We start from the raw sequence: 23,728 nt of genomic DNA on the forward strand, positions 1-23,728 counted from the left end.
TCACACCTTATTAACGATGCTCGAATTTAATGTTTAATTACCATATTAATCAAGCTACTGCAGATTCCTATTGGTTGCAAGACTTTAGTCACACGGTAATACGAGCGCCAAACAAACACATAACAAGTATATGTTAATTACAAGAGACGTCTTTAGAGGTGTGACTTTAGCGGAATCGTCTCTAATAAAATTCATTGATGTTTCAGATGAGTCAATTGCTAAATGGAACTGTCAAACCTGGCGATGAAGATCTGTCGAATTTAACGTTCGAAGATTTAGATAAACTAAATGCAAATTCAAATCAAAGAGATGTCGATCTAGCCATACAAAAGTATTCATACAGGATGAACGCATTTATTTCCTCAATAAAGAACAATCAAATTGATATGAAAAATGCTTGCGTTCACTTTAATCAACTGAATGAAATGTTAAGACGAGCTTGGGCAGTTCCAACATATGGCCATGAATTGGGATACTCTTTGTGCAATACTTTACGGACGTCTGGCGGTTTGGATATCTTAATGGCAAATTGCTTGGAATCTAGTAATCCTGAACTACAATTTTCATCTGCTAAGCTTCTTGAACAATGTTTGACGAATGAAAATAGAACTCATGTAGTTGAAAACGGACTGGAAAAAGTTGTTAACGTAGCTTGTGTTTGCACGAAACACGCAAACTCAGTTGATCATTCAAGAATCGGTACTGGAATATTGGAACACTTGTTCAAACATAGCGAAGGAACATGCAGCGACGTAATTAAGTTAGGAGGTTTAGATGCAGTATTATTCGAATGCAGAAAAAACGACGTAGAAACATTAAGGCATTGTGCAACGGCCCTCGCAAACCTATCGCTTTATGGTGGTGCTGAAAACCAGGAAGCCATGATAAAGAGAAAAGTTCCAATGTGGTTGTTCCCCCTAGCTTTCCATAACGATGACAATATTAAATACTATGCATGCTTAGCGATTGCAGTTTTAGTAGCGAATAAAGAAATTGAAGCAGCTGTGCTCAAATCTGGTACTCTAGATCTGGTAGAACCGTTCGTCACAACTCACAATCCGTCCGAATTTGCGCGTTCCAATCTTGCACATGCTCATGGCCAAAGCAAAAACTGGCTACAAAGACTAGTTCCTGTATTAAGTTCAAAGCGGGAAGAAGCTAGAAACTTAGCCGCATTCCATTTCTGTATGGAGGCTGGAATAAAGAAACAGCAAGGAAACACAGAAATATTTAGGGAGATAGGAGCGATAGAATCATTGAAGAAAGTAGCTAGTTGTCCAAATGCTGTAGCATCAAAGTACGCGGCACAAGCCTTACGTCTCATTGGGGAGGAGGTGCCACACAAACTGTCGCAACAAGTTCCACTGTGGTCCATAGAAGATGTACGAGAATGGGTAAAACAGATCGGTTTCACGGAGTACGCAACCAACTTTTATGATAGCAGAGTGGATGGCGACTTATTGCTACAGATAACAGAAGATAACCTTAAAGAAGATATCGGTTTACAAAATGGAATCAAAAGAAAACGGTAGGTACCTACTCGTAAAGTGTACTGTTTCCTCATATACGTTTATTCATGTTGAAAGATTATTTAACTAATAAAATAAATTTTAACGATTTCAGATTCACCCGAGAGCTTCAGCAATTAAAGAAAATGGCAGACTACAGTTCGCGTGACACGGGCAGTCTCAACGAATTTCTGCAAAGCATCGGTCCAGAGTACACAATCTACACGTATTCCATGCTGAATGCAGGAGTCGACAAGGAATCCATCCGTGGTCTCAGCGACGAGCAACTAGAAAACGAATGTCGAATAGTTAACAGTATACACAGACTGAGAATTTTAAATGCCATTCGAGGTAAGCGCCCATTAATCATTTTGATAACCTCCTCTTAAATTACGTTAGATAACAAGAAGTGCCTAATTAGAACAATTTTAGCGCATACTGGAGCTATGTTGTTTGCTTGTGAATCACGCGAAATTCGTAAAATATTTTATGATAATGATAATTTTATTGTTTACTAGTCGATTTTTCCAAGAAAATCCCCCTTATTGCCCATACTTATAAATTATTTAGTTTAATCGTCTTAATTTGCCTATTATTTTTTTATAAATTTTTAGTTTATGGAACAAAGTTTAATAATATTGTTTACTGAGTAGGTAGCATTTTACAAAGACAGATATTTACCTACTGCAAAATTATTATGCATGCAAATATGTTAATATGCTTAAGGAAAATACCATAGGGATTCTTAAAACTTGAAACCCATTTTATTTACGGTAAATAATAAAACTTTATGAGAAACTATAAAAAAAAACGGTTAGGCTGACATCTGTTCGTCATTTAATTTCGTAATATAAACACGTAGGACGATCAAAGACGTAATAGGAACATTAATCATAGCGTTCTAAATACCTTTCTTTATTGCTCATTTATTAGCCCAAAAAGCCCTACATGTTTTGATGGATCTAGTATTTTCCTACTTTAAAACTAGATTTGTGTATTTAGCTTGTTGAAAAATTGTGAACACTGTAGAGTATAATGCTGTAGCATTTTACAAAAGTTAGAAATTAATCATGTCGTGTGTATTTTCAGCTTACGAAAGCACCCTACCCAGTAAAGGCGAAGAGAACATGGAGAAGAACTTGGATGTATTTGTGAGTTACCGGCGATCCAACGGCTCTCAGCTGGCGAGTCTGCTGAAGGTCCACCTCCAGTTGCGAGGGTTCACGGTGTTCATCGACGTGGAACGGCTGGAGGCGGGCAAGTTCGACAACAACCTGCTGCAAAGCATCCGCCAGGCGAAGCACTTCCTCCTGGTATTGACGCCCAACGCGCTAGAGAGATGCAAACAAGACAACGAGCAGAAGGACTGGGTTCATCGGGTGAGTTGAGTTTTAGTAACTTTATTATAGTGCTCATAGCATTAGTTACAAATATTTTCCAAAGTTAGTGGACGTAATCTGAGTGAAAAGGGAATGAGTGAAAAATTGATAAAATAAACACTTTTTCAAGTGTCAGATTCTTTCCGAATTGCTAAGACATACAATAAAAAAATAATAGGTACTTATATCAAACCGGGTCTGTCATCTTCACGCAAATTCCGTCTAAAACAGCTTAATTTGAGATATAAAAAATATTTTAAGAGGATTCAATGAAGAAAATAACACTTCTAAATCTTATTCCTATTACGTATTACAGGAGATAGTGGCCGCGTTGCAATCGAAGTGCAACATCGTACCGATTATCGACAACTTCGAGTGGCCCGAGCCCGAGGAACTGCCCGAGGACATGCGCGCCGTGTGCCATTTCAACGGCGTCCGGTGGATCCATGACTACCAGGACGCTTGCGTTGAGAAACTTGAAAGGTAAATTATTTATTTATTTATTTTTAATTTAAAGTGGGATTTTTTCGCTGGGCGAACACATCATTCCGTACAAACAGACTATTAAGCAATTCATCTTACAACATACATACTTTTAGAAGATTTTAAATTGCGCACCTACGGAGTTTCTCTCCGCTAAAAATCTGTATTTTCTATCTTACACGACATTATTACAAGGTAAATTATTAGATGTGTTTATCCCCTGAGGTCTTTTTACTATCGTCTAGTCGATTTAATTATGCTTAAGATTATTTCTATATAAAAAAAAATATTACAATGTTGCGGAAATCTGGTGTATGACTACACCAAATCGAATCAAACAATGCATACGACGTGATCGAATCAAAGCACCTTATGTAAAATGTTTGCATGACATGACTGCCAACCACGAGAAAGCTAACGTAAACCTAGTCCACTAGTAAACTAAGCTATGAAATGAAATTAAATATATTTATTATGTATAGGCCTACGGAGGCACTTACAAATCGTCAGTTACAATATTTTTTCATACCGGATCGGAACGCGACCTCAACTGAGAAGATTCCCTAAGAAACTCGGTTGGTTTGTCTTTAGCTGTACGAACTCGTTGCTTGTTGATGTTGCCAAAGTAAATTGGCTTCACTTTGTAAATTCCCTCATATTTAGCACTTACCTCGGTATAAGAGAGATTTTCGAAATGGCTCCTCCGAAATGGCTTTACCGATTTTTACCAAATTTTTTATGCGGGTCTGAGAATCGGCTATCTATTTTTCATACCCCTAAGCGACAAGGGTTGTTGACCCTTAACGTTTTATATGGCAACACAACGTTTGCCGGGTCAGCTAGTAATTTATATTTTTTATACTAAAGTGAATACAAATTGTTTACAGTTTCCTTCGCGGGAAGTCGAACCTGGGGACCCGGCTGGAGGGTGCACTGCGCTGCCGCGGCGACGTGCAGACGCCGGGCACGGCGACCATCGGCCGCGGACCGCCCAACTACCAGCGGATGACCTCGTGCGAGAGCCGGGGCAGCGACAAGGCGGATTGACTAGAGCCTTTACACACCCTGCCGCCTGTTAGGTACGTTTATTCAACCGTTTTCACTTTAACTCGGTAGTTTAACGCTCAGAGGCTCTTTTTTCGTGGGGAAGATGCATGGGTTCTTAGCCGCGGGGGCAACGAAAAAGATAGGCCTGAATCCTACCGACTAAAACCATACGGTAATCCTCAGGAAGCTCTATATCAGGACCACAAGTACGCTAATAGCTCTCGTCCACGGTCCCGACGGCAAACTCAGATCCTGATACAATTTTTTCACATTTGAAAGTAATAGACCGTAGTATTGATAAGTTCTTGACGTTCTGCTGTGATATTTTCTTCTTCTTATATTAATTGGAGTGATACAGATAAAGTAAAGCTCATTGTAAAATATTATTTTAAAGTTGTTGTTATGATGTAATTTGATTACTAATGAGTGAATGATGGCGAGGAAATGAGTCAAACTCAAACATAGGTACTTCGCATTAATAGATGTGGTTGTTTGCCAATTTGCTATATACACATAAGCATCTTGTGAAAAATTATGTCAATCCAAATGTTTTAATTAAGTATATTAATATATATTAATATCTCTTGCAGGCCTCGACGAAGCCGCCACTCATCCGTAGAAAAAGCTTCACCAGCAATCTCACAAAGCTGTGACCAACTGTCTAGTAGTAGTAGCACATCGAAAGCAAACTCCCCCGCCAAAAATCTGTATAGTCTACCAGAGAGATTATCCGATAGTAGCGATAACATAGACTGCAAAGACGTACAAGAAACTTCACGTAGGTGTCGTAGCTGCGAAGGCATATTAGAAGCAGACGAACAAATGCAAACAAGATATTCTTTACGCACGCCTTTAGACGCCGCCACACAGACCAAGAGAAAGAAGAATTTTATGGACAGATGTGTGAACAAAGTGAGACTCTGTTGATAGTTGGTGCAAAGTCATCCTGAAGGAGATCAATCGATAACAAGTGCTTGCAGAGTGTGTAATATTGACTGTGTTATTGGACATTATCGCATTTTATGTGAATCTTACATTAATGTACAAATGTGCGCACAATCATGTAAATATTTTGTGCATGCTTATTATATTTAAAAATATTTGTTTGTGGTGAAAATATACCAATAATTGGTAATCTAAAAAGATGTAATCTCAATGAGTGCATGTGAAAGAAATACTGAGATATGACAAGTGTATGCTACCCGGCCCTGTTGCGAGAACATGGCATGCGGTGGTCATGATGACTAAGACAGTTTGCTATTCGTTGTAGTATGGCAAATTGCTTTGAATTTTTCTTTACTCTGGCTATATTGAAGTTATTATTATTGAATTATGAAATATCTCTCTCTCTCTCTCTTCACTCTCTATAGAATTTACAAAGAGAATTTATGGATGTATTTTATTTTAGTATCTTGCCAATAAAGTATTTGTAAAATACAAAATTCATACAAAATTATATTTTGCAATGTGATAGCTTAGATCTTTTATAAATAAATGAATCATTTAATTGACTCTATTGACTTATTGCTAGTAATTTATTTACTCTATTGTGAGTTATCGAAATTATCTTGTACCTTTTACTGCTAGTTGTACAAAATTTTACCTTAGTTTTAGTCATTCACACATGGGTTAACCATAATTTTATCTTTTCAAGAAATTTATATATTTATGTACTAGCCTAACCATGAAATAAATGGCATTATTAAAATATCTAAATTGTTTTTATCTATAATCCAATATTGCCTTTAGCAAAACATAATTGAAGTCTACAATCAATTTACAAATCTATTAACTGAACAGAATCAGAACCAAATCAACAAAATGCATGAGATCATTTATTTTGATATGAATCCAGAAATTTATATGTTATAACTAGTTTGAATGGACACCAAATAATCACCAAATTGTGTGACTGTGGACACTGATTGCAGTACACATGTCTCATGTGTTTTAATCGAACATAATTTCTTAATATTATGTTTTATGGCATGTAACAAAGTCAATAGACAGTGTCGTTTTTATGAACTACTAGCTGACCCGGCAAACGTTGCGTTGCCATATAAATAAAAAAATGTTAAGGGTGAACAATCCTTATCACTTAGGGGTATGAAAAATAGATAGTTGCCGATTCTCAGACCTACTGAATATGCATATAAAATTTGGTGAAAATTGGTAAAGTCGTTTCGGAGGAGTATGATAACTAACATTGTGACACGAGAATTTTTTATATAAGATTACTATTCCCTTTAATGTCCTGGCCTTAACACCCAATTACTCATATATTGATATAGTTCCTACTTATGATAATAGTGTTTATACCATGAGACATATATTTCCACAATCCACATTATAGAGGGATAATATACCTACTTCAGTTTAACTTTATTATTGAAATTTGTGAGGTTAAAAAAGTTTTACTCTTACCACATAATTATCTAAAGGTCAGAAAAACTACAAATAGATGTTTGCTTATTCACCCCTGAAAAATATCTACCTAACAATCAGTACATAAGTAAAAGAGAAAAACTAAAAATAAAATATCAATCACTAGATATTAAGAAAATCAATAGTGTAAATACATGCCATAGAAGTACATACCTTACTATAAAAATATTACATTTAATATTGAAAAAGGGAGCTTAAATGTACCAGTATTTGCCCAGTAGTCCAAATTAGATGATAATCATTAATGATGTAAAAAAAATATAACACTAATCTAGTCCACAACTACAAAAAATCAAACAAGTTAACAGACAAAAAAGAAAAAGGTACTGAAATGTTCAGTCTTAGCCTACTTCTATTTTTATAATAATACTGATAATTTAGCATAGCATATAGTAGCAGACGAGCATGCAGTCCACCTGATGGTAAGTGGATACTTTATTTGTGAAATGTGTTTCTAGAAGATAAATAAAAATAATTTCCATGATTGAAGTCATATAATTTCAATATACTTAACAAATCAACATCAATTAATAAACATAAACACAATAAAATAAAAATCAATAAAAAAATCTATCTCACCAAATAGAATTTCAATTACAATTTGATGTTCTACATACAAAATTGTTAAATTATATTAGAAATCTTTGAAGTTTACCTTATATACAGGGCCATTAAGTCATATTTCTTCTTCAGACATTAAAACATCAACTGTGGTTATTATTGCTAATATTCCAGATTCCTTGCAGTATTAGTATTTTTGTACTTTTATTTACATCAGCATCAAATATATCTATTTCCTGTCTTATAGACACTAAAATGATATGAGAATGTACCCTACATTCTCGTAATATGCATTTTTTGACCTTGAATATTACTTTGATCTGTAGTAATATTGTGATGAATCTTTAAAGACTTCATCATCTATCCCGCTTTCTCATCAAATGGGAATAGTTCATTGCATTAAATAGATAACTCACTTCTTGATGATAACTGAAGTAACAATTACTTTAGTCATCATCACTTTATCATTGCTGAAGAAATAAGAATTTGTTGATAGCAGTATTAATCATAAGTGTACCTACCTTCACTGTATTAGGATCATCTTCATTTTTTTGTATTTATCTGAATTGCAAATGAACATTCACAGCACGGAACAACGACTACAGGATCATCAGTCTCACTGGCATCAAAGCTATAGAGAGCTCCACATCTACATGGATACACATGACAGTCACCATCCAAATCCATTTCAGATAGAGCAATACTTTCAAATATTAGAAAATCATCGTGTTCCTTACAGCTTAATGTAGCATCATATTCTTTTCTGCTCTGTGGATCTCGTAAGACAGACCAGGCTTTTTGAATCAGTAAAAAGGTATCACTCTCACTATCACTGCTAACTTTGTCTGGGTGGCACGATAATATCAGGCGTTGATAACTCCGTTTTAAATCCTCAGTCGAAGCGGTCCGTTCGCATTGTAACACTTTGTAATAATCTACAGTGTTCGTATTTTCCATTGTTTATAGCATTATTAGGAACTGACAACGGCAATAGGTTAACTTAAATACCTACATAAAGTAAGAAGTTTTGCTGTCGTTTATTTCAAAACAGAACTTCTATTTTCTGTCTTTTGGAATCTTTGCAGAATAACATTCCTCCAAGTTTGGAGCACGATACTTTAAGACACTTTAAGTTTTTAATATAATAAAGATAAGTTTATTTTTATGGAATGATGGATTGTCTTTTTGACAATTGACAGTGACTTTAATTTAAAGACTAAAAACTCAAATTAGAGTATTAGATAACATGTATATAATAATACTCTATGGTATTAGAGTAAGGCTGCCCCTAGACCTACAATAACATACAACACTTTTAATTGTACAATAAGATTGAAAGGCGCTTTGACTCCAAACGCGCAATTATATTGCACAATAATACGAAGTGCACAATGATTTCGTGTTCAGTGGGAGATAAAGAATAGTTCTCTCCATAAGGAAACACCTTGTGAAGTGGCGGTAGATGTATTGACCTTCAAAAAATGCTCTGTAAAGAACCTAACCTAATAAAAAAAACCATTTGATTTAATTTGAGTAAAATTATTGCGCAATACTAACCCTACACAATGTAATAAAAAATATGGTGCAATAAAAATCAAACTAAACTCGCTCAAAATATCGTTCAATCTTTGCGCAATTTTCAATATTAGCCCTAAACTGCCAATACTATTGCACAATTTGCAATACTGCACATTATAATTGACCTTTATGGAAACTTCTTACAGATTGAGATGGTTGATAAATGAATAAATAATTTTTAATACTAAATCATTCTCCTTTAAAAATTATACTCTGTTCATTTTATAAGATTGCCTTTCAAGTCAATATGTTATTATATTTTGGACTTAAGTTACAAATAAATATAGATTTTTAAACGCACATTGGAATTTATTTTATCATCTGGCAACACTTAGTTCCTTGTCATTGAAATTTTTAGTTGACAATGTTGACATGTGAAAAGTGAAGTCGGCCTTATAAAGTTGAATTTGTTGTTTGTTTTTGTAGGTTATAAAAGTGTATTGTTTATTTCGTTATATTGTATCCATAGAATAAGTAGCTTAGTAATATTAATAATATAAGCGATAAGTTTTCCTTTTACATTTACCAAGTAGTTCTACCTCATAAGTATATGAAATGCCTACCTGGAATCAAATTCAATCTCAACTAAGACATCCTAACAATCCGGTTGTATTTTTTGATATAACTGTCGGAACCACTGTAAGTAAACTAAATAATTAATATTATATAGCTTCATACTGATGACTTCAATTTTATTCTCGCATTTTTTATGAAAAAAGTATCAGTGTATAATTTTCTTTTTTTAGGAAATAGGACGTATGATATTTGAGCTCTTCGCTGATGTTGTACCAAAGACAAGTGAGAACTTCAGGGAATTTTGTACGGGAGAATATCGCAGAGATGGAGTCCCATTGGGTTACAAAGGAGCCACATTTCACAGGGTTATTAAGGATTTCATGATACAAGGTGGAGATTTTGTAAATGTAAGTTTTTTTATGGATACAGCACATAGCAATTAGGCTTGCAGACCGCCCAACAGGAGGCCATTGCCAACCCGTCAACATTTATTAATGTCTAATTACAGGACTGGTGCGTTTGGTTTCAAAGGTGTGGTAAAAGACATACTTATCAAAGACGTTCCAACTTATTTGCAACAGCACATCAGTGGCTGACCTCTGTTAGTCAGTGGTTAGGCTTTTCTTATCTGGAGTTAATTTCTGATGTTAATGGGCAACAGTGCCTATTTAACATTGGGTGAATACGAAATATATGCTCACATAAAAAATATTATTTAATTTTCAGGGTGATGGAACAGGTGTGATGAGTATTTATGGTGGAAGCACATTCGCAGATGAAAATTTCTCACTGAAACACGACACACCAGGACTTTTATCTATGGCCAATAGTGGAAAGGACACTAACGGTTGTCAGTTCTTCATAACCTGTGCAAAGTGTAATTTCTTAGACAATAAGCATGTTGTCTTTGGCAGAGTAATTGATGGTTTACTTGTTATGAGAAAAATAGAAAATGTACCAACTGGACCTAATAACAAACCGAAAATACCTGTAACAATAGCGCAATGTGGGCAAATGTAATAAAAATGACTGTTTGCGATGATGTTTACTTAATAACTTACAATGAAGCTTTGCTTCTCCTATAATTTACATTTGTTCGTCTAAATAATTTAAGTTTTAAAAATACACAGTTAATCACAATAAATACACATACACTTGGTAACTTTGCTACTACACAATTTATAAATTCATTTATGTCAACTTTTTAACGCTTGGTTATTTAATAGTAGGTTCCTTGGTTGCATAGAGGCTGGACCGTATCTCTTACCAACTTCTTTGATAAACGCTCCCTCCATTTGTCTTGCAACTTGGTCAAAGAATAAGTTTGATAAATTGGAATGAAATGCTGACCGAAATTCAAATGTTATATGAAAGTCAACTACACACGACTGCTGTTCCCTCTTCAAGCCTGGACTAAATCTCCATAGAGTTAACATATGATGAAAGAGCCTGCCGTCAGTGCATTCAGCTTTTACCAGATGTGGTTTGATCAAAGTGACGCTGGAAGTGTAACTTTCATTGATTGGTGGAAAGCCAACAATCAGATCAGCTTTGAGGTGTCCTGGACTTCTTTTCAGTACAATAGATTGCTTGCACCAAGGAACAAATTTGTAATAATTTTCCACATCAGAAACTACTTCAAACATCTGATCCATTGTGTGCCTGAAATTGAAATAAAATCCACTTAAAGTACTTTTTATAAAACAACATGAAATGAACCATGCATTATATTTACCATGATTCTAATTTACTCTTTGTAAACTTATAATGTAATTTTTTTTAAAACAAATAGGTGCCATAGCCAGAAAAACATCATAGAATTAAAATGCTTACAGAATTAATGCCTTCTGTATAAATTACTACACATTACATACAGTTCATAAACAAATTACTTTCGCTTCAATGAATCATCAATAAGGAATGAGCAATTATGCAAATGGGAAACATAATTTGGAATAATCATGTTTCTGCATATTAATGTTTCATAACCATGCCTGGAATACTTTATGAAAAGTCTAAGCAACGTTACGCTGTACTATTATTATTAATCAAATACTACAAATATATGGTTATAGAATTGTATCTTTAAGATTACTTATTAATTTCAATTTCAATTTGAAACTTTACTCAAATTCTGTGGTTTAGGTACAAATGACATGTTAAAGACATAAATACACAGAAACATAGTAATTTCTTAATAAATCATACACATATGCTTTAGGCTGCCTACACATAGGCCACTCCATTACTTGAGCAACTGATAGACATAGTGCTTATGTGCTAGTAAATGCTACTGTCCAAACTTGCTTAACACCTATTTAGTAGCTTACACATTTAAATTAGCGTTTAACTATTACCACTTGACAGATGTTTCAAATCAAATCAAACTAATAATGAAAATGGAAAATTGATATCCGAGCACCTCCTTGATAGTATATGAAACAAAATGCAAATGGGCAAACAGTCTTACTCGGGATGAAATATCAACATCATCATCATCAACCCATTACTGTCCCACTGCTGGCCACGGGTCTCCTCTCAGAATGAGAAGGATTAGGCCATAGTCTACCGCGCTGGCCAAGTGCGTATTGGTAGACTTCACATACCTTTAAGATTTTTATCTCTCAGGTATGCAGGTTTCCTCACGATGTTTTCCTTCACCGTTTAAGCAAGTGGTAATTAATTTCTAATACACACATAAATTTGAAAATCAGAGGTGCGTGCCTGGGATTTGAACCTCGGACCCCTCGACCGAGAGGCCGCGTTTCTTAACCAATAGGCTATCACTGCTTATGGTGCTGCGGGCTACTATTGTGCCACATATCAATCAATAAGTTATATATATCAGCTTAAAGGTATAAAGATTATAAAAACTTACCCAACCAGCTGCCTTCCAGTGTATTCTCTTCTGCGGCTTGCCTTAGGAAAGGTGAAGAATGTTCGCTGCTGTTGTTCGTTCCCATGGCACTGACAGTGAAATCTGGCGTCGTCTACATGTCTATTTACGTAATGACCCTGAAAACTAATGACGAAATAAGGAAGATAAATTTAATGCGTCGTAATTTAACCATAATAAATAATTTAATGTAACGTTTTATTTAACAAGACCACGTTAAGACACATTATTAAGAATATTTACCCGAGTATTTTACAGTTTGCGAAAATCGCTCTCCATCCTGATGCAGTTTTTGATATAATCATTTTATATTATTTCGTATTCGACCTTCCTTAGCGTTTAAACCATGTATAAAACACATTTTATAATAACTTCATTGCAAATTTCGCATACATTTAACAACACGTAAAATCATTTTTATTGACACCATCTGATCTCGACCAACCATTCCCTTCGCAAATCTGCTTCTGTCAGAACAGAAATGTCAGAATGATTAATACTGAACAATCAAATTTTTAATTTTGACACGTGCGACGGCGTTTAAAAAAATTGCACATTTAAAAATGTCTATGGTTAAAATGTGCTTTATTTGATTTTATTAATTTATGCATTGTGTCTCATGTTTATTATAAACGAACTAAAATTAACTTAAAAGATTGTTCTTAATGTGCGTAACGTGCAAAGATAAATTTTTCGCTTAAATATTAAATATTAATTTAAATCAGATAACAAAGTACATAAAAATTAAAAACGAGGGCAACTGTCAAAACTACTCAACTGTCAAATAATCTAAAAGTAAAATGTCAGTTGAATGAAAATATCATGAAGTTATAGGTAAATACCTATAACTTCATGGAAAATATCGTGGTGTGGTTTTTGAGCAGGGTTGCCAACCCTACAGTTTTAACTGTAGATCTACAGTTTTTTGGAATGTCTCTCAGTTTTTAGTTTAGGCCTCTAAATCTACAGTTTTTTATAAAAGATACTAGCGGCATCTATTTGCTTCGCTAAGAATTCCATACACTACCGAACCGGAGGTATAGTCCACGTAAAACTGCTAGTCCGCTCTGAATATAGAAATAAATCGCGTCGCCATAGCAAATTGTATCACTACACCTGCTCGCAACAACTTCAGAGCGAACTAGCATTTTGGCGCGGACTATAATAACCAATTTAATAGATGGCGTTAGTGGTGGACCATTTCGGTCACCGATCGTCGACCGGCGATCGAATTCTGTTTTCGCCTAACTTCCGTAATGGATTAGCATTTCCATACTTTACAGTCTTTAAATATTATATTGCTAATTTGATTTCACATAATGTTTGTAACTTTTGACATTTGATTTGATTAAAACTTTTATAATTACACAATTTTTTACCACGCTTTTATTAGTTTGATCTGTATGTATGTATGTAACGGAATATTTGAACTCGATTTTTACCTACTTTGAACGGTCTGAATAATTTAAAATTTTGAGCAATTATCAAGAACCGATGACAATACATGATCTTAATAATTTTATCCCATTCTCCTCATCAGGATCAGGATTAACGATTTTCCTTGTGCGATTTTGGCGTGGTTTTAAATTTTAAACTGTAATTATATTGTTTTTAATTCTCTCCCTATAATGTGTTCAATTTATGACTATAATTATATAATAAAAAATAATAAAAATGTAGATTTACTCTTTTTTAATTTGACTTTTACAGTTTTCTACAGTTTTTTTTAATCGTATCTACAGTTTTGCCCTATGCTGGAGTTGGCAACCCTGTTTTTGAGTAACTTATCCACGTGTTTCATGGTACTATTTGGTTACCTCTAATTTTAACGGAGTGTGTGAAATGAAAGCAGTTTTATAGTGTGTATAATAAAAATGGGTCGCAAGGCAAAATTCGATGAAGGTAAAAAAGTGAAGAAAGGACCCGGTAGGAAGGCACGGAAGCAACCGGCTCCAGTATTCAGGAAAGAACTTCGTGAGTACAAATATACTTAAATTCAAGTAAATTTTAAGTGAAATAACATAATATTAACATTAATAACTCATTAAATCTCTTTTATTTTATTTTATTAATATTTAAAATCAAACGTCATTTAATGTGTATCTCACATACTTATTTCTAACTTCTTAACTTTGGTTAAGTTAGTATTCATACCAATATTTCTTACTTAACATGTTCATACTTAATGAAGGGTTGTAATAATATTATGGGTTGTACTTTGTTAGGTTAGTACTCTCACAATATGAGGATATCAGGTAATAGAACTGATGGTTTGAATACGGCTACTTTATGGTGAAATGTTTTTTTTTTATAATATAGGAGTAGCAGACGAGCATACACTCCACCTGATGGTAAGTAGCTACTGCTGTCCATGGACATCTGTAATCAACCCCAGATAGGATTAGATATTCTTACCTGAGGTCGGCCACAGATGAGCCGCTAACCCTGAGGACTAAGCTGGAACGCATCGGAAAAGTCTGTCTCCCTTACCACACCCTTCAAACTGGAACACAGCAGTGCCTAACACTGCTGTTATTACGTAGAAATAGGTGTGGCGGTGGTGGTGCCGGAGTTGAACCACAAAGGGTTCTACCACCTTCAAGTTGCCTGTCTTCTTATGGCATAAGACAAAATAAAGCAAATTAGACATAATAAACTTAGCAGCAGCATTTTTCACATCTTAAGAGATGTGAAAAATGCTGCTGCTAAAACTACTGAATATAATATAATGAAATAAAACTACTGTGCAAAGAACATGAATATCTTAATATTCTGCTTTTTAAGATATTATCAAAATGATAATCCCTTCTACTCGATATCTATCAATAAAATATTTATAACTATTGACACCATGCACCCCACGCTTTTTTTACAATAAAAAATATTTTTATCTTATTTACACTATTCTTAATTCAAATTTAAAAAAATATTATTTTCTATTTTTAAGTTGGATTTTCTATAAAAAGCGTATTTTTTAGTTTTTTTTAAATATTATTTATTTTTGTTTACGAGGCGGAAACCTTCAAAAGGAACCCGGCCACGTGGGAGTGAAACCGGGTTATGTGGGATTTTTACCGGGTTAATCAATGAACTTTATAAAATAAAATAACATATTTTTAATATATTATTACAATATTTTTCAGAAACAGATGCAAAGTTATCGAATATCACTGGCTGCTAATAACCAATCTAATGACTTTCCTAAAGATCGACATCATCAATTAATCTGTAATTAATGCATCAAATCAAATTTCGACCATTGGTATACATTTACCACCCTCGATATTTGCTATCCAAAAGATGGTAGATTGAATAATAATAACGGGCCTAAGTAATTTTTTATAGATTACATCTCTAATAGAAAGTGTGCTTTCGGCGCTGTATTTTGATTGACATTTCACGCAAGTACAACTATCGACATTATAAAACAATTGCAGAAAGCATTAATGAACTTTTTATGTTATATCAAATTATATTTGCCCCTTTAACGACACGCGATTATCTACTTTATACCACGCTTTTATTAGCATAACCTCTATGTATGTATGTAACGGAATCTTTGAACTCGATTTTACCCACTTTGAACGGTCCGATTAATTTAAAATTTTGAACAATTATCAAGAACTGATGACAAATACACGATTTTAATAATTTTACCCCATTCACCTCATCATGATCGTCAGGAATCAGGTATAGGTAACGATTTTCCTTGTGCGATTTTAGCGTGGTTTTTAGTTTTTAAACTATAATTATTACATTATATTTCGAGAATTAATATGATGTAGTATTTCTAGTAGTGAAAATGCTCTTAGTGTTATTGATCCCTTGCATCCGCCATTAGAGTTCACTATTCGTAACCAGTCTGAGAAGATCTTGCCGAAAAAATCAGTACGTTATAACTATTTTAAAGCTGATTATGAAACGATTACATCTGAACTTAATAAAATACACTGGGAAGACAAGTTTAGTGGAAGTCTAAATGTGGATGAAATGTCGGAGATATTTTACAAAAGCATAAATGAAATCATACATAAATTTGTACCGCTCACCAAGATATCCAATCAAAAATACCCGCCGTGGTTTACAAGAAATCTTATTAAATTACTTAAAGAGAAATATAAGTACCATTTAAAAGTTAAAAAATTTGGAAACCCTCTTGATATAATTAGCTTTAAAATTCTCAGAGAAAGGTGTTCACAACTCCAAAATATCTGTTATAAAAACTATACAGCAAGACTCGAGACAGCATTAAAACATAACCCTAAACTATTTTGGACACACGTAAAAAGGACTAGGCAAGATCACAACTCATATCCTAGCCAAATGTTTTTAAAGGATAAAGCCGCATCAAATGACAAAGACATCTGTAACTTGTTTGCTTCTAATTTCTCCTCTATATTCTCTTCACCAAATAACATTACGGTTCCATTAGACTGTTCCTCAACAAATTCTCATCTCTTGCTGACCTGTTCTTTTTCGCAAGAACAAGTTTTAACCGCACTTAAAAAGCTAAGCCCGTACAAAAGCGCTGGTTGCGATGATATACCTCCCATATTTCTTATTAAATGTGCTAAGTCTCTTTCGTATCCACTCAAAATAATTTTTAATAAATCTCTCTTTAGCGGTATCTTTCCTGCAGTGTGGAAACGGGCTCGAATAGTACCCATATTTAAATCTGGTGATAGACAAAATATTAGTAATTATAGACCTATATCCATATTACCAACGATGGGTAAGGTACTAGAGAAACTTTTATGTGGACCGCTTACATGGCATCTAAAACATGGCATGTCTAAAGACCAGCACGGCTTTTTGAGCAATAGATCAACGTGCACTAACTTGGTCTCTTTTATTGAAAACGTCTCTAAATATGTTGACTCTAGATCATCTGTGGATACTATTTATGCAGATTTTAGTAAAGCGTTCGATCTGGTCAACCATTCAATCCTTGTAAAAAAACTATCATTGTTGGGTATCGGGAACAGTATCTTAAGATGGTGCTGTTCGTATTTGGAGAATCGAACCTCAGCAGTTGTGTTGAATGGTTTCACCTCTACAGCTTACACAATGACAAGCGGAGTCCCACAGGGATCTCATCTCGGCCCTATCTTATTTAATATCTTTATCAACGACATCACCGACTTTGTTCATCACTCCCATTGTTACTTGTTTGCTGATGACTTAAAGATTTCTAGGCGTGTTGATGGTCCGGATGACTCTATGAAGCTGCAAAACGATTTGAATGGTGTAGCTGAGTGGTGTAAGCTTAATAATATGGTGCTGAACACTGACAAATGCTATTTCATGAGATTCTCTAGAAAAAAAGTTAATAGTGTCAACAATATCATTACGTACAAAATAGGCAAAAATCCACTGAAACAGATCAATGAAGTCCGCGACCTAGGTGTTACCTTAGATAGACAATTGCGTTTTGATTCACACATTAACGCCATAACATCCAAAGCCTTCAAAACTCTGGGATTTGTCCTTCGTAACACTAAGGATTTTAAACGAGCCGAAACTACAATCCTACTATATAATGCACTAGTAAGAAGTTCTCTCGAGTATTGCTGTGTTGTTTGGAACCCATTCTATAAAACATATAAAGATCGTATAGAAAGAATCCAAAAAAAGTTTTTGCGGATATTATCATATCGCCAGAATGCTAGATTTCTTTTAAACTACGGCGATAGGCTTGAACATTTTAATATGATGACTTTAGATAATCGTAGGTTAGTGCATGATAATGTATTCCTATATAAAATTGGTAACGGCTTGATTGATTCTCCACAACTGTTAGAACAAGTTAAAATTAATATGCCATCTAAAATTCCTAGACAAGGAAAATACAAATTATTTACTCAGGATCTCTCTAAATCTAATCTTGGCTATAATTCACCAATTAATAGAATGACAAGACAGTATAATACCTTGTCGGCCTCTAACCAAATACTTGACATTTTCGGGGACACTTTAGGCAAATTTAAAAAAAACATTTCAGAAATCATTCGTCATAGCCATATTACATAATAATAATATTTTTTTTTATTTTTTTTATATACAAATTAATCCAATGATATTTTATCACATTTTAATTCAATAGTCTATAAGTAAAATTATTGTTATAAGTAAAATTTATTCATAGTCTATTTTTTACTACTGACATTATTTTAATTTCAATGTATTAATTTTAGATTTTAATTTTAATTTCAATATATTTAATTTTTCTAAGTTCTTATTAATTGTATAAAATTGTATTATATATTCTTATCCTATATTTAATGTAAATTGTAGTCTTATTATCATTATATTTAAATCTACTAGAGCGTCTATTCTGTAAATGCCGTGTTCACCTATAATTGTGGGTACACGAATTCTTTTTCTAACTTTTGCAATGTAATTTATATAAGTGTATTCTACGTTGGTGGACCTTTAATAAATAAATAAATAAATAAATAAATAAATGTAGGTAAGGAGTCAAGACCGCTTTGTAGCGTAGAATTTGTAATTTGTATTTAATTGTGTATTTTGTGTTAGAAATCATTTCAAATTATTTCATGATAGTATTAAATTCATTTATTATTTTGGGATATTTCAATGAAGTGTTATTTTTATAATTAAGTATAAGTTCTCATTTATATAGTCACTGGCTGGTACGATTGTAAGAGTTAGCTTAAAAAAGAATAAATATACTTAAAAAAACTAAAAAACACGTTTTTATGATAAAATCAACTAAAAAGTAGAAAATAATTTTCAATCTAGGGATCAATTAAGGAACAGTAAATTGTATAATTGTGGAAAAAGTGTGGGGTAAAATATAAATCATAAATTAAAAATATAAATCATAAAAGCGTGTTTTTTAGTTTTTTGAACTATATTTATTTAGGTTGTGATTATGTATCATTGCTACAATTATTCTTTGAACATAATTATGAATAAAATGTTATCTCAAGTTAGATTAAAAATTTTAATCAATTCTTCTACTTTACAGTTGAGGATGATAAAGAAGAAAAAAAACTGAGCCATAGACAAAAGCAGAGAGCACACAGACGAGTTAAGAAGAAAGCAGAATTAGTTGAAAAGAAGAAAGCTCTCAAGCAAGCCAAGAAGAATGTTGCCAAACAACAAGAGAAGGAGGTTATTGAGGAATCAGACGAGTCTGGTGATGAAAATGGTCAAGGTTTGTTTTATATTGTTTATTTTACTTAGAGAGATGTATAAGGTTGGTTCCCAGGAAGTAGTATTGCAGATCTCAGCCTGATCTGTAGTTGGTTAGTGAATAATAAAAATATGTTACTTTAATGTGTAACTTTAGCAGCAACTAAACACTACAAATAAATCTTACTATCGCCATGTTGGACTTAACAAAATTAACAGGGAACAAAAGGGAATTAACAAAAACACAACTGTCAGTGTTGTGTATATTTAGTTTATAAGCTTGCTTAAAATGAACAAGGATTCTTATGTATTAATTCCCAAAGTATTAGAATCTTTGAATTTAAATTCACACAAAATTATAGGTTTTACTGATGACAACAAGGATTGGTTAAAATTGAAGAAGAAAGGAAAGGGCAAGGCTGAACCAGCTGAAGACAGTGACAATGACAGTAGTCAGGATCAGGAAGAGGAGTCTGAGGAAGAAGTTGAACAGGATAGTGATGATGATGATGAACAAGAAGAAGAAGCACAAGAAAATGGGGTAAATAATAAAAAATCCTCCAAGGAAACATACAAGGTAATAACTGTTTGAGACAACTTCATTAGTCAAAATAAAATGAATGAAATATTTAAATAGTCAGTATTATTAATTTAATACTAATTAATTAAATAAATAAGATATAAGTAATTTATTTCGGTAGCAATTTAAATCAAAATGTTGCAATAAACATACATTGCATCTATGGAAAAAGTATTATTGAGTGTGTTGTAAACAATAGTTATATATAATTATTTGTTTTTTTTTTAGGTTGGCAAACTGGATGATTTGTTTGTAGATACAGACGAAGAGGACCAAGACATGACTGCTGAAGACGAGGAAGGAACCGAAATGAACAAATCTACTTATAACTCTGATTCCAGTGATGAGGAAGAAAAAAGCGGCGATGATGATGATGATGATGATGATGACATGTTGCCAATCGAAAAAGCTAATATAAAACTCAAGAAGAAACAGAAATTAGATAAAAAACTAGCAGACGATGAGATGCAACTAAATATTTCAAAGCAGGATGTATTTGCTTTCCCCACTGAGGACGAGTTGCAAAACCCAACGAGTTTACAAGACATACATCAAAGGATTAAAGATGTTGTTACAGTTTTAGGTGATTTCAGTCAGCTAAAGCAAGAGGGTAGGTCTCGTTGCGAATATACAGATCTATTACTTAAAGATCTATGTATGTACTACAGTTACAATGAATTCTTAATGGAAGTCCTTATGCAAATATTCCCAGTACAAGAATTAGTTGAATTTTTGGAAGCCAGTGAAGTAGCAAGACCTTTAACAATAAGGACGAATAGTCTGAAGACAAGACGGCGAGATTTAGCCCAAGCTCTTATTAATAGAGGAGTTAATTTGGATCCTGTTGGGAAGTGGAGTAAAGTAGGACTTGTTATCTATAGTTCAACTGTTCCTATTGGTGCCACACCAGAGTATTTGGCTGGTCATTATATATTACAAGGTGCATCGAGTTTTCTGCCAGTAATGGCATTGGCACCACAAGAGAATGAAAGGATTTTAGATATGTGTGCTGCCCCTGGAGGCAAAGCATCTCATATTGCAGCTATCATGAAAAACACGGGAGCGCTTTTTGCTAATGACGCAAATAAGGAGCGAACTAAAGCTGTTGTTGGTAACTTTCACAGGCTTGGTGTTGTTAATGCAGTAGTGTGCAATTACGATGGAAGGCAGTTCCCAGATGTTATAAAAGGTTTTGATAGAGTTCTATTAGATGCGCCTTGTACTGGTACAGGAGTAATTGCTAAAGATCCAAGTGTTAAGACTACAAAGGATCAGAAAGACATACAGAGGTGTTTCAATCTGCAAAGGCAACTTCTCCTTGCAGCTATTGATTGCTGTAATGCTAAATCCAGCTCAGGTGGTTACATAGTGTATTCCACTTGTTCTATTTTACCTGAAGAGAATGAATGGGTAGTTAACTATGCTCTGAAAAGAAGAAATGTTAAGTTGGTGCCTACTGGACTTGATTTTGGCACAGAAGGCTTTGTTAAGTACAGGCATAATAGGTTCCATCCTTCACTGAAATTGACTAGACGATTCTATCCTCATACACACAATATGGATGGCTTCTTTGTGGCGAAATTTAAGAAGTTCTCAAATGTCATTGTAAGTATTATGAATAGTTTTTGACTAATTTTGACTATTCTGAATAATGAACAATTTAATAACTAGAATTTTGTATAGTCTAAATTTAATTGGTCTGTAAACATTACTTGATCAGAACTTTTTATCTTCTAGCCCGAAGCAGCAAAAGATGAAGATGATGAAGAAGAAACAAAAGAACAGACTGAAACTAAACAAAATGGTGAAGCCTCATCGGAGGAAACAGAGAAATTGGAGAAGGGACCAGTCAAAAGAACAGCTGAAGCAGATGTATCAGAACCTGTAAATAAAAAGAACAAGGCAGCAGTGAAAACAGGGTATAGTTTTTTATTTATGCTACATAGACATCACAATAATAAATTAAATTAAACATACTTGCGCTTACAGTAGTTGCATTAATAATTATAAATAACTTTTGTCAATTTAGCAAAGTAATAATGTAAGGATAATGTAAGAAAATTTTATATGAGTAAATTGCGAGACAGTATACTGTCAGTAAGAACTTCATTTACATTTTTATTTGTATTTTATTTTTTTAAGTGTAAAATTTACATTTTTATTTGTTTTTTTTATTTTTTAGCACCGACAAAGCTACGGAAAGCAGTAATACAGCCCCTCAAGCGAAAAAGCAGAAGAAACAGAAAAACAAAAAGAAAAAACAGAACAAAATGGAGACTACAAAAACATAAGTAGATAATAATGAAAACAATGGAGAAAAGCAATCTAATGTAAATACTAAACATCAAAATGTGGATAATAAAGTAGATAAAAAAGCAAAGAAAAATAATAAACAAGGTAATTTAACGGAAAAGCCACAAGTTGCTGTTGTTACGAATGATCTAGCAAATACACAACCTAACAGCACAAATTCCAAAAAGAAGAAAAGGAAAAATAAAAAGGATAAAAATAAGGCTCAACCAAATGCGGACAAACCAGTCGGACAAACACAACAAAACACGAAAATAAATAAAGACGCAAAAATTCCAGAGAAGGTAGAAATGGCTGTTTCGAAGAAACTCAAAAATAAGATGAAGAAGAAAAAGAAACAAATAGGCCAACTAAATAACGATAAGAAAAATCAGGAGCCTAAAAAGGGGTTTAAAAAGAACCTGAAAAAGAATAAGACTAAGTGACAGAAGACTAAAACGAAGTAATTTCTGATAAACAATTAGTTTTATGGATATTCTATAATAAAATTGAATTTATGTTTTACATAACAATTTGTATTATTTTACGAAATCCTTAAGTCACACAAAAGTAATAGTTTTGCAAGGGTCTTTACGCATTTCAAAGAAAATTTGGAAAGCTGAAGATGGCAAAATATCATGAATTTTTTTTCTAGAAGACTTTACTTTTCCAAAGCAAATAGCGAGAAAATGGTGTTGAATTAAATAAAGCCAAATCACCAAACCAAACCAAATCTAGTCTTAACTATTATTAAAACAAGTTATTGTTTTTTTCTTTAGAATCAATCCAACGCATTCACACTAGAGTTAGACTAGAAATGCACATTTTTAAAACTTACGTGACATGAGGGAATGGGGAGGGCGTTGAGATAAATCTCTCGGCATCACCAGGAAAAGAGGGAGGGGTCGGAAAATCGCTGAAATTGTCTCACGTAATCGCAACCGTCCTCCGGCATCGCAGACACCCTCTATATCGGGGACGGCTTAAGGTGAAAACCAGCCTAGAGTCTATTTACGCGGGTTCGGGTAATTTAATTCCAGTCTTTAGGGCTCGAGATGTGTGTGCGTCCGCACCCTCATTTCATAAGGAAGATTACGGCTAGTTGTCCCTCCCTTTCGGGCTGGCGGCAACACCAGAACCGGCCGACGGTGCCGAGCCTCGAGTGTCGTAACGCTTCTCGCGAGGGTGTCACTAGAGAAACCGCGTAGCCTATAGTCTGTAGGAATCCGACATACCTCTTTCGCTCCACCGTTAATTAAAACTTCAAATATTAACTTTCATGTTTATA

The 23,728-nt window shown here is 33.8% G+C and overlaps 4 protein-coding genes across 12 annotated transcripts in view; 3 read left to right on the forward strand and 1 right to left on the reverse strand.

Annotated features, from left to right (window-relative positions):
* The window catches only part of Sarm (sterile alpha and armadillo motif), an 87,618-nt gene extending 81,491 nt beyond the window's left edge, over nucleotides 1-6,127 (forward strand). For all 9 annotated transcript variants that reach the window (XM_073088346.1, XM_073088347.1, XM_073088348.1 and 6 more), the window contains 6 exons: nucleotides 207-1,528; nucleotides 1,624-1,859; nucleotides 2,598-2,887; nucleotides 3,204-3,370; nucleotides 4,258-4,449; nucleotides 5,008-6,127. In XM_073088346.1, coding sequence (XP_072944447.1) covers nucleotides 207-1,528; nucleotides 1,624-1,859; nucleotides 2,598-2,887; nucleotides 3,204-3,370; nucleotides 4,258-4,417 — 2,175 coding nt within the window. In that variant the 3' untranslated portion in view covers nucleotides 4,418-4,449; nucleotides 5,008-6,127. The remainder of the gene's footprint in view (nucleotides 1-206; nucleotides 1,529-1,623; nucleotides 1,860-2,597; nucleotides 2,888-3,203; nucleotides 3,371-4,257; nucleotides 4,450-5,007) is intronic.
* A 3,254-nt stretch (nucleotides 6,128-9,381) lies between these two features.
* On the forward strand, nucleotides 9,382-10,554 carry LOC140753608 (peptidyl-prolyl cis-trans isomerase H). The gene is made up of 3 exons (XM_073088344.1): nucleotides 9,382-9,640; nucleotides 9,748-9,924; nucleotides 10,244-10,554. The coding sequence occupies exons 1-3, from the start codon at nucleotides 9,557-9,559 to the stop codon at nucleotides 10,535-10,537; spliced, it is 555 nt and encodes a 184-aa protein (XP_072944445.1). The 5' UTR covers nucleotides 9,382-9,556; the 3' UTR covers nucleotides 10,538-10,554.
* Nucleotides 10,550-12,896, reverse strand: LOC140753607 (coenzyme Q-binding protein COQ10 homolog B, mitochondrial). Its single transcript, XM_073088342.1, has 3 exons — nucleotides 12,657-12,896; nucleotides 12,396-12,539; nucleotides 10,550-11,179 (listed from the first exon to the last, which is right to left on the reverse strand). Exons 1-3 carry the CDS (start codon nucleotides 12,716-12,718, stop codon nucleotides 10,714-10,716), a joined length of 672 nt encoding a protein of 223 aa, XP_072944443.1. The 5' UTR covers nucleotides 12,719-12,896; the 3' UTR covers nucleotides 10,550-10,713.
* A 372-nt stretch (nucleotides 12,897-13,268) lies between these two features.
* On the forward strand, nucleotides 13,269-22,973 carry LOC140753609 (uncharacterized). Its single transcript, XM_073088345.1, is given in 7 exon segments — nucleotides 13,269-13,285; nucleotides 14,185-14,387; nucleotides 19,405-19,593; nucleotides 19,934-20,148; nucleotides 20,380-21,756; nucleotides 21,889-22,070; nucleotides 22,334-22,973. Coding segments are annotated over 6 exon segments (2,616 nt in total). The 5' UTR covers nucleotides 13,269-13,285; nucleotides 14,185-14,287; the 3' UTR covers nucleotides 22,887-22,973.
* The last annotated feature ends 755 nt before the right edge of the window (nucleotides 22,974-23,728 follow it).

This window comes from Epargyreus clarus, unplaced genomic scaffold (assembly GCF_041222505.1).
Source record: "Epargyreus clarus isolate Ecla_fem2 unplaced genomic scaffold, WU_Ecla_fem_2.2 ptg000026l, whole genome shotgun sequence".
In the NCBI taxonomy this organism is placed as follows: Eukaryota; Metazoa; Arthropoda; class Insecta; order Lepidoptera; family Hesperiidae; genus Epargyreus; species Epargyreus clarus.